Here is an 11,391-nt window from a genome sequence, read left to right on the forward strand (position 1 = left end):
AACATGATAGCTAATGAAACTAATGCCCTCATATTAAACACACACAGTGTATTCACAGTGCTGACACCAGATCCTCTGAAATGATGAATGTGTTGTGATGACGAGAGGAGATAAACTGTCTGTTTTTTCTCTGAGGGCCAGGTCTTTTCAACAGGACGAAGGTGTAACCTGTGAATAAGAAAGGATGTGTTCAGGTAGACGGATCATCCCCACTCCGACCTCTTTATTTCTCAGAAACATGAAGCTATTAGTGATATTTGGTGCACTTCCTGATCCCTGTCTCCAGGCGCCAGGGAGCGGCCTTTTATCCCAGCAGAACAAAAGGTGCAGGTTTCTCTGTTATTGGTCACCAGACAAGATAAATACCATGTCTCGTATGTGTTCAGAGCGTTGCAGTGAAGATGAGGGTCTTTGTGTGCTTGTTTCTGGTGTCGGTGCTGGGCTGCAGTCTGGCTGAAGGGAAAGTCGTGTCCAAATGTGATCTGAAGAAGGAGTTTAACAAGCTGCCGGAGATAGAATGGCCCGAAGGACACACAATGACTGATAACTTCCTGGCTAAGCGTGAGTACTGGCTGTCGTGTCAAATTATCATATAATCATTTAAAACATATAGTCTTCAAAGTCAAAGTCAACTTTAATGTCAATCTTACTCAGTTTGTGTTTACAGACAGAGATCGAAATGACGTTTCCAACAATCCCGAATATACAATTATACAATATAGAGATATGTATAAAAATATGTATAAAATATGTATACCCTATATACACAATCAACAGACACATTTACACATATGCACACATTAAGATCAAAAACACAACAATCAATATATACAAAATAACAGTCTCTTCAATATCAATATCTTTGGTGCAAGATTGTCCATAAAATGTGCATTTATTGCAGATTGTCCATAGCAGCGTAACAAATAGTGTCTGGTGCTGGATTTGAGTGTCTGAGTGTGTGTGGGGAGTTATAGCAAATAATCATATAATAATTTAAAACATATAGTCTTATACTCTGGTTAATTGTATTTTTAGTCTTGTATGTGTTTAACAGAGACACATGTTAAGGGTTTACATTTCAGGAGGGCAAAGGAAGTGTAAAAGGGGGATTTGCAAATGTTAAAGTGGACCTATCATGCTATATTTGAATAATATAGTGTAGGACCATACCTATATAAGGTATATTTATACTTTTTTTTTTTCAAAATACCAAACAGATCATGCATTTTAGCCATGCCTCATTTTGCTCAATTTGACATTTTTTATCCCTGTTTTTGTAAGGGCAGATTCAGTGAGAACAGCACCACCTACAGGCCTGGCATATGTACTACAGCGTCTCCAGCGCTTTCGAACGGCAATGGCCGTGGCTGTCTCCTCCTGATTGGTGGAGTTGCAGATCCGTTGCAGCCCCTTTTTTAGAGATTTGGGTATGGAGGAAAATAGAGAGGGTTGTGTTTTCTGACACTTGGTGAGTTCCCTGGAACACCAGGGACACATATTCATGTAGAAAAGACGTACAAAAGTACATTTTGCATGATAGGTCCCCTTTAAGGACGAGGGGTTTTATGGTTTAATGATGGGGATGTTTAGATGATGCCTAAGAGAATTTAAGGGTGGGACCAGTTGGATTTTATCTACTCTATAGTGTGACTGTAAACTGTGTTCTGGGTGCAGAACTTCTCTATCCTCTGAGGATGAAGTTGCTCTGCTCCTGCATTTGAGATCAATTTCACTTGTATACACAAACTTTGTCCATGAATCATTTATCAGTTTCTCTTAAGAATGTCCTCCACACAGGCTGAAGCATTGGTTTAAAGTATGCAGAATGTTGATTATTCTCTCAGACAGCATGCTTGGGACTGGGTGAGAAAGCTTCAGCATTTGTTGGGCAGGAGCTGTGTCACCTCGTTGCTTCAGCAAATCCTCCGGGCAGTAACTCCAAATGCATCTTCAGTTTCTGACATCAGTCTGATCTCTTTCTCTCCTTGTGTTCTGATCCAAAAGTTCCTTAAAGGGGACCTATCATGCAAAATGCACTTTTGTACGTCTTTTATACATGAATATGTGTCCCCGGTGTTCCAGGGAACTCACCAAGTGTCAGAAAACACAAGCCTCTCTATTTTCCTCCATACCCAAATCTCTAAAAAAGGGGCTGCAACGGATCTGATAAAAACTGATCCAGATTTGAACACTGTCCTGACGTCAGGACGGTGGCGCTACGGCTATTGGGCCAACTCCACCAATCAGGAGGAGACAGCCACGGCCATTGCCGTTCGAAAGCGCTGGAGACGCTGTAGTACATATGCCAGGCCTGTAGGTGGTGGTGTTCTCACTGAATCAGCCCTTGCATAAACAGAGCTAACATTTTTCAAATTGAGCGAAATGAGGCATGGCTAAAATGCATGATCTGTTTGGTATTTTGAAAAAAAAAAAGTATAAATATGCCTTATATAGGTATGGTCCTACACTATATTATTCAAATATAGCATGATAGGTCCACTTTAACAGTTTGTGTGAATGTTTCTCGCCGTGTCTTTGGCACCTCCTCAACTCTGCCTTTTTTTCGTTTTATTTCAGTGTTTGTTTACTTTACGTCGTGTGCTTTTTACTTTGTATTTGTATTAACTTGCTCATCTCATAACATTCTCTTGCACTAGTTTATCTGTTTTATTTGTTCTATTTCCTCTATATACATTAATGTTGCACTGTTGGAGGAGCCTATGACTTCAGTGTTTCATTGCCATATCAGTAGCTAATGTGCAAATGATAATAAAGCCTTGAAAATTGAATTGAAACTCCTTTGTCTTAGTTATCTGCCACGTGGAGAAGGCGTCAGAATTTAACACCAGTTCCGTGAACCAGCTGATTCCCAGGAAGAAGGAGGAAGAGGAGGCGGAGCAGTGGACCCTCTACGGTCTCTTCCAGCTCAGCGATCACCTGATCTGCAGCGATGGAGCCACGCCGTCACCTGACCGCATCTGTAACGTCACCTGCAGCGGTGAGTGGTGAACAGTTTGTGGTGAAGAGGTTATTGTATTTTTAGGGAAATGTCTTATCCGTAAATAGATTGAATTACATTACCTAAAACAAACATTCCTGTTATCGTAGGCCCAGGCCCCTGTTGGCCCCCCTTAGAACCGCCCATGTCCGTGAGCAAGATACTGAACCCCATAGGACTCTGTATGAGTATGTTTGAAAAGTAAAGGATCTGAGTATTTCTTCCAGCACTTGATGTAGTAGAAGTAAAAAGTGGCATCAAGTGAATTGTGAATAGAGTGGTGCAGGGATGACGTATTTACCCGGAAGTAAGCTGTGCATGGGTTCCCTCGACAAAAAAAGCAATGGGATTTCTCCATAGGATTTTGGAAAATAGCTCGAAATAAGATCTGTGGAAAACAAGCCTGTTTGATAAATGCACGTTTTGTTCATCCGGATAATCTCCACATGTCTTCCCTACTTTTATAATTTTCTAATCATAAATCTAATCGCCAGAAGCAAAATGCTAACGTTATGCTATAAACGAACTACAGCAGGGTCACACGACTTCAACGTCACGCCAACTTAAGATCCATATTCAAACATACAGATTAAAAATGGTACAAATTGAAGCGTTTGTTTGAACAGTCTGCAGGAGGCAGGTACTTGCTTTCAAGCAGAACAGGGCAAACAAACTTAGCGGAGTGTTTACGTGTTCGGCGTAATGACGTACAACGTCCTCCACAACTTCTGTAGTCCTATTCAACCACTTGGTAACAACCATCGTTTTCAGACACGTCAACTCTTCAGAAATCACCAGTGGGGTCACTGCTGATGTATTTAATGTCGTAAAACAAAAGGTGGTCCGTCTCTTAAATGTCTCTCAACCACAGACCTTATTTCCAGATATTTTCCAAAATCCTATGGAGAGATCCCATTGGCTCTGAGACGAGGGAACCCGTAGCGGTAAAATGCTAACTCACTTCCGGGTTTTAGAACTCATCACTGCACCACTCTATTACGTAAAGGATAATACTTTAGTAAATGTAGGTGCATTCCAGTAAGTGTGTGAGATGTGTGTGAGATGTGACAGTTCTGAAAAATGAACAGTAACAACAGCTCACTCTAAATGTCTTCTTCTCTCCTCTAGAAAAAACAACAACATTTGTATACTTTAGTTCAAACATTTCCAATCTATAAAGCAGTAAATATGTTTCCTTTCCAGCCTTGGTGGATGACCACATTGAAGATGACATCAGCTGCGTGTTGAACATCGCCAAAAAAGTCATGTGAGTTCATTTTAAAATGTCTTCACAGTTAAATCAGCGTTCACATCAAACTGTCAGATAACCTGTGTACAGTTACTTATCTTTTTAAAAGGTTTATTATGTTATTTAATGCTGACTTTATTGTGCAATGACCTCCAAGATAATTGATTACACTTTTGTTAAATGTGACATATTAACATGCATTTATAAAATCTGCCTGTTTTCATTCACGAAAGAAAATGAAAATGTTTTACACCGAGACAGTCGACTGTGTTTCTTAAAGATCCCGACATGTTCTAAGACATAAAAACACAAACGTAAAGAAAGAGACAGCTTTAAAGGTGGGGTAGGTAAGTTTGAGAAACCGGCTCGAGATACACTTTTTGTTATATTCCATGGAATGCTCTTAACATCCCGATAGCAATGAATATCTGAAGTGCTTTGACAAAAAATCCATTAAAAAATGTCATCTGTGGAAGCCGTGGCGCTGTAAAAAGCACGACCAATCATCTGAGCCGGCCCGGCTAAAATAACTGGATGGCCTACCTGCCTGTCAGCCTTCCATCTGTGCACAAACTTATCTCGTGCCCTCATTGGTCATGTGCGCGTACGTGTGTGTTGGAGGAGGGGCTCTGTAAGGAAGTGGCAGATTTTCTCCGGTTGTGTATTTTCAAATTCTAGCGATCTCGAGCCGGTTTCTCAAACTTACCTACCCCACCTTTAAGTTATTTTATAATGTAAAGCTCTTCATTGCCTTCAGTTCCACGAGTCAACAGTAAAATACTGCCGACACATTAAAGCAGTAGTAATCTTGATCCAAAACATCATATATAACTTTTACTTTTCACACTTTGAGTACATTTTTCTGAAAATACTTACTTACTTTTAATTTAGTTTGATGTGGGACTTTTACTTCTAGGCAAGGCAAGTTTATTTATATAGCACATTTCAACACAAGGCAATTCAAAGTGCTTTACAACAATGAAAGACATTAAAATTACATTTAAAAACACTAATTTAAAAGCAAAGGTACATTAATTAAAGTGACAGTGCAGTGTGAGATTTAACTTGTCCTTTAGTTATTTCAAACGAACCCCCCTTTGGAACATTCTAATCTGACCCCATGGTACCTTTTAGTATTCAGTGAAACTATTCCTCTTTTTTATTTTTAAATGCACGTTGGTTAAGTTTACCTTGTCTTTCTAGGACTTTTTTGGTATCCTCTGTGAACCAGGGTCTTGAGACCAAAACGGCACACGTAGGGGACTTTAACCCCAATAATGACTTTAACTACCTACAGGAGGACTTTAACCCCAATAATGACTTTAACTACCTACGAGGGGACTTTAACCCCAATAATGACTTTAACTACCTACGAGGGGACTTTAACCCCAATAATGACTTTAACTACCTACGAGGGGACTTTAACCCCAATAATGACTTTAACTACCTACGAGGGGACTTTAACCCCAATACACGTAGGGGACTTTAACACCAATAATGACTTTAACTACCTACGGGGGACTTTAACCCCAATAATGACTTTAACTACCTACGAGGGGACTTTAACCCCAATAATGACTTTAACTACCTACGAGGGGACTTTAACCCCAATAATGACTTTAACTACCTACAGGGGGACTTTAACCCCAATACACGTAGGGGACTTTAACCACCTACGGGGGGACTTTAACCCCAATACACGTAGGGGACTTTAACCCCAATAATGACTTTAACCCCAATACACGTAGGGGACTTTAACCCCAATAATGACTTTAACTACCTACAGGGGGACTTTAACCCCAATACACGTAGGGGACTTTAACCACCTACGAGGGGACTTTAACCCCAATACACGTAGGGGACTTTAACCCCAATACACGTAGGGGACTTTAACCCCAATAATGACTTTAACCCCAATACACGTAGGGGACTTTAACTACCTGCAGGGGGACTTTAACCCCAATACACGTAGGGGACTTTAACTACCTACAGGGGGACTTTAACCCCAATACACGTAGGGGACTTTAACCACCTACGGGGGGACTTTAAACCCAATACACGTAGGGGACTTTAACCCCAATAATGACTTTAACTACCTACAGGGGGACTTTAACCCCAATACACGTAGGGGACTTTAACCACCTACGAGGGGACTTTAACCCCAATACACGTAGGGGACTTTAACCCCAATACACGTAGGGGACTTTAACCCCAATACACGTAGGGGACTTTAACCCCAATAATGACTTTAACCCCAATACACGTAGGGGACTTTAACCCCAATAATGACTTTAACTACCTACAGGGGGACTTTAACCCCAATACACGTAGGGGACTTTAACCACCTACGAGGGGACTTTAACCCCAATACACGTAGGGGACTTTAACCCCAATACACGTAGGGGACTTTAACCCCAATACACGTAGGGGACTTTAACCCCAATACACGTAGGGGACTTTAACCACCTACGAGGGGACTTTAACCCCAATAATGACTTTAACTACCTAGCTAAAAAAGGTTATACTTTGGTCAGCAGTTGAATAAAGAAAACATGTTTTGCAGTCAAACTCTGCACATACATCATCCTGCAGATTGAAGGTCAAAAAGACAGTAAGACACAAAAGACGTTTCTGAGGGAACGTGAAATTAAAGGATTCATCACGAAAGCAAGCCCTTTTTTAAGCATGCTGCAAAATCCTAACGAAAGTTCCGTGAATGACGATGTGAATATTTCCACAGTGATGGTGGTTTCGCGGTGGAGCGCAGACGTGAGTTTTGGAGAATGTGAGTAATATCTTTATACAGTCTTTGTGTTGCACGTATTCTACCTTTTAAATGCAATAAATTACCATTTCATCATACAAATGACCTAACAAAACCAACATGTGTGGATCTGTTCTGTTGTTTTGCAGGGTGAGGCTCATCTTCCAGCCCGACTGCAACAATGAGACCGCAGGAAACTACTTTGCCGAATGCAAAGACTAATAACTATCGTGGCGTAATGAACCTTTTCCTCCAGAGTTGAATTATAGCAGTAATAAAGAGAAGCATGTTGCACCTTTTGTTGTGTTGTTCATATTGCAAGTCTCATTTAAAGTGATTGAAAAACGTTCAAATGTGGTATTAAATAAAATAAATTATTACTGCTTTAAAACTACTATTTAAAACTACAGGTGTAAGGAGCTGTAGGAAATGTTAAGGAGGTCGAATGTATTTGAATCTATATGGGACCCAGCCCATTGACAAATGTCCACTGTAGGGGACATTTTGTTAACATGCATCTCCTTTTACTCTTTTGAGCTACTCTATAAATCCCTGATGTACTGTACAGAGGGCATCCTGGGCTTTCCAGTGATATGTCATCGGTTACAATTGCATGCTGGGAAGTTCCTCTTTATTTTCATCCAAAATGGCTGGCATACCAAAAACAACATTTTATAGAAGCATGAGGAGAAGTCAAATATTGTTGAATAATTGATATTTTTAAAGGTCCCATGTCATGGCCATTTCTACTGATCATATTTCCATTGTTGAGGTCTACTAGAATAGATTTCAATTGTGCAATTTTCCAAAATAGCATTGGTTTCTCATACAGTATCTCTGTACAGTATGTGTATTCACTCTCTGTCCTAAACGGCTTGTTGGAGCTCCTGCCCCCCCCCCTCCCTGTGAGCCCACTGTGCTCTGATTGGTCGGGACGTTGCGAGCTCGTTGCTGCGAGGAGCGGACAGGTTTCCGGGTCGGCGATACAGCGAGAACAAGCGAAACTCATCCTGAGCACACACAAACACTCACAGCCGAAGTAAAAACAATAAGTGTGGCTTGTTATTGAGTAAGAAACAGGTTTATAACGCTGTGAGAATGGGTCTGCGGAGAGCATTTCTCCGCGATCCCAACTCGTCTATTACCAGCGTTCAGGGAGCTCTACGCAAGTCAATGGGGACTCCCTGTTAGTTAGCCAAGGGATCCTGGTGTGTGAGGTGCTCCGCGGATTGGTCCATACTTTGTTGTTGATTTGGGTGTTCACACGTCACAGAACCCAGGAAGTAAACAATGGAAAATGAGACATTTCCAACGAGGCGTTTTGAGGCAGCATAGACAGGTCTTTTCTGTGTTAGAGTTTTACTCCCTACAGGGTGTACTTTGAGGGTTTGTGACTCTGCAGACCGTTCACATGCAGAAAAACCTTCATAACACACAAGGGGACGGGTAATAACCGGAAAAGCATGACATGGGACCTTTAACATGAAAACTCAATGACTGAATATTGTTGCAGGAGACTGAACTGAAGTAGACATTTTCTGTAACAGATAGTTAAGGGAGATTCAGATTTGGAGCTCTCAGATGATGAGAGAGATGAGGATTTCACACCTGGGATAGAAGAGGGTCAAGAAGAAGGGGGGGAAAGATGCAGGACTCTCCATGAGCGCACAGATACAGACATAGAGACAGATAGGGACGAGCTGGAAAGACATGGCCCTCTGTGGGCCAAGAGTAGCACGTATGTTTTATTGTTGTTTTTATTTTAAGTGGAGCCATGAAAAATGAGAATTGCCTCAGGAATGCCAAGTGTGTTTCTATGAGCATGCTCAAATGGAGACCACATCCATAAAACTAGTCAAGATGACCCTACAGCCCGTGCAGACTGGAGTCAATGAGGTACCTTTCCCAGTACATTGACTACAAAGTCTTTGAAGATCTGGAAAGATTCACCAAAAACCAAAGTAGTTTTTTAGTGACCAAATAAACAGCAATGTTCAGATCAATTACTTATGTTTTAAATAAAGGTGAATGTATTAATATCACTCTATAACCATAATACGTTACATAGTCTATCTGTTAATTTTGGCTGTCTTTTCAAACTAAAACGGTCCCGACGTCCTCTACAGTGGACATACTGTAACATTTAAAAATAAAATCCTGCTGTGTGTTGTGTGCTGCAAGTTAATACCTTTTTCAATTAAGACAATATAACATAGGCTAATATAAAGATATTGTAGTACTTCATGTAAAATAAATAAAAACGTTTTCAAAAAAAGGATTTAAGAAAAAATCCAAACACACTGAAAGAATGTCTTTATGCTAAGCTACGATAGCTACTGTGCTAAACCGAGGCGATCTATTGATTTCATGTCTTTGATTCAAACACAATGTCTAACTCTTTATGACTTCTGCACACTGACAATAAGCTGGGTAAAACATTGTTAAATTGATAGCCAAACAACATTTGTAGCCGACAAAAACAAATCATGTCTTTGCTCGGATAAAATATATTTAATATGATAAAAATCATAAAAATACAATTAATCTTCAGAGCTAAAAACTAGAGTCTGTTTGTGATCCAACATTCTTTATTAAATAAATCAAAACATGTTTATTGATTATTTTATGTGTGTGTCTTTGTCAGAGGTGGGAAAAGTAATCAGACTCAGTACTCAGATCTTGTACTTGAGTAAAAGTAGAAGTACTCAGGTCTTGTTCTTGAGTAAAAGTAGAAGTACTCAGATCTTGTACTTGAGTAAAAGTAGAAGTACTCAGATCTTGTACTTGAGTAAAAGTAGAAGTACTCAGATCTTGTACTTGAGTAAAACAAGTAGAAGTACTCTGGTCTTGTTCTTGAGTAAAAGTAGAAGTACTCAGATCTTGTACTTGAGTAAAAGTAGAAGTACTCAGATCTTGTACTTGAGTAAAACAAGTAGAAGTACTCAGGTCTTGTTCTTGAGTAAAAGTAGAAGTACTCAGATCTTGTACTTGAGTAAAAGTAGAAGTACTCAGATCTTGTACTTGAGTAAAACAAGTAGAAGTACTCAGGTCTTGTTCTTGAGTAAAAGTAGAAGTACTCTGATCTTGTACTTGAGTAAAAGTAGAAGTACTCAGGTCTTGTTCTTGAGTAAAAGTAGAAGTACTCAGATCTTGTACTTGAGTAAAAGTAGAAGTACCAGAGTGTAGGAATACTCTGTTACAGTAAAAGTCCTGCATTCAAAATGTTCCTCAAGTAAAAGTAGAAAAGTATTATCATCCAAATATAGTTAAAGTAGCGAAACTAAAAGTATTGGTCCATTTCAGAATAATATATATGATATGTTTTATAATGATTGATCATGAAAGTGTTCTCAAAGCTGGTAAAGGTGCAGCTAGTTGTAATGACTTTGTATACTGCAGGGTAGCTTGTGAATTTACTCCAGGTGGAACTAAAGTCTGATTCAACACTTGATTATATTTACCATCATTCATCCACATCTGTAAAGTAACTAAAGGTACATGTAGAGGAGTAAAAGTACACAGTAGCATAAACTGGAAATACTCAAGTAAAGTACAAGTACCTCAAAATTGTACTTAAGTACAGTACTAAATCTACTTAGTTACTTTACACCTCTGGTCTTTGTGGATATATATATATTTTTCATTTTAACTTTTATTCTTAGAAGCTTCCTGCTGTTAAACATGCCCCCCCTTAACTTCAAATAATACAGAATGTTCTCTGTTTTTTAAACAACTTTTTTCTATCCTCTATAGGTGAAATATTCCTTACATTCTGTCCAAAATTGTAGTAAATATGATATTTTACAGATAAAACAAATAGCACTAACTCATCAGTCTTTCTGCTTTAGATTTCCAGATGTAGTTCATTCTGATGAAACACGAACATCCAGCTGCGGCTCAACATCTGTCCGGACTCTGGAGTCGACCTCTTTGCAGGATTAATGGCACGTGTCGAGCTGAGTGTGCAGAAATATGGAGAGAGGGAGAGGAGGATCATGGGAAAAAAGAGGTCAGTCCTGCCATGACACCACTGAGGGTACGAAGAGTAAAAACCTATTTCCAATTCCTGACACCATATTGATCAGATTTCTGACTTTTTCCTCCGATTAGGGACATTTTCAGATCCACAAAATAGTTTATTCAGTCGTCTGATAAAAACCATTGAAAAACGGACTTCAGGAAATCAGAAAAAAATGTATTTTTCAGAATGTTTTTCATTTTCAATATTTTTTCCCAAAAATTTGATTCGAGATTTTCTTTTCCAATTTTTTTTTCTGACCATAACATTTTTTTTCACTTGTTTTTTCTCCCTATTCTTCCTTAGTTTTCTTTGAGTGCTGTCAAACTAAATTCATGAATGCAGAGCCAGGTAGTGAACAG

At 39.4% G+C, this 11,391-nt stretch overlaps 1 protein-coding gene across 1 annotated transcript; it reads left to right on the forward strand.

The window, feature by feature from the left end:
• The first annotated feature begins 238 nt into the window (after positions 1–238).
• LOC117481981 (lysozyme C-1) lies at positions 239–7,300 on the forward strand. The gene is made up of 6 exons (XM_034129926.1): positions 239–324; positions 449–561; positions 2,810–2,998; positions 4,202–4,265; positions 6,988–7,032; positions 7,161–7,300. Exons 1-6 carry the CDS (start codon positions 239–241, stop codon positions 7,231–7,233), a joined length of 570 nt encoding a protein of 189 aa, XP_033985817.1. The 3' UTR covers positions 7,234–7,300.
• Positions 7,301–11,391: the final 4,091 nt, after the last annotated feature.

The sequence above is a fragment of the Trematomus bernacchii genome, unplaced genomic scaffold, assembly GCF_902827165.1.
Source record: "Trematomus bernacchii unplaced genomic scaffold, fTreBer1.1, whole genome shotgun sequence".
In the NCBI taxonomy this organism is placed as follows: domain Eukaryota; kingdom Metazoa; phylum Chordata; class Actinopteri; order Perciformes; family Nototheniidae; genus Trematomus; species Trematomus bernacchii.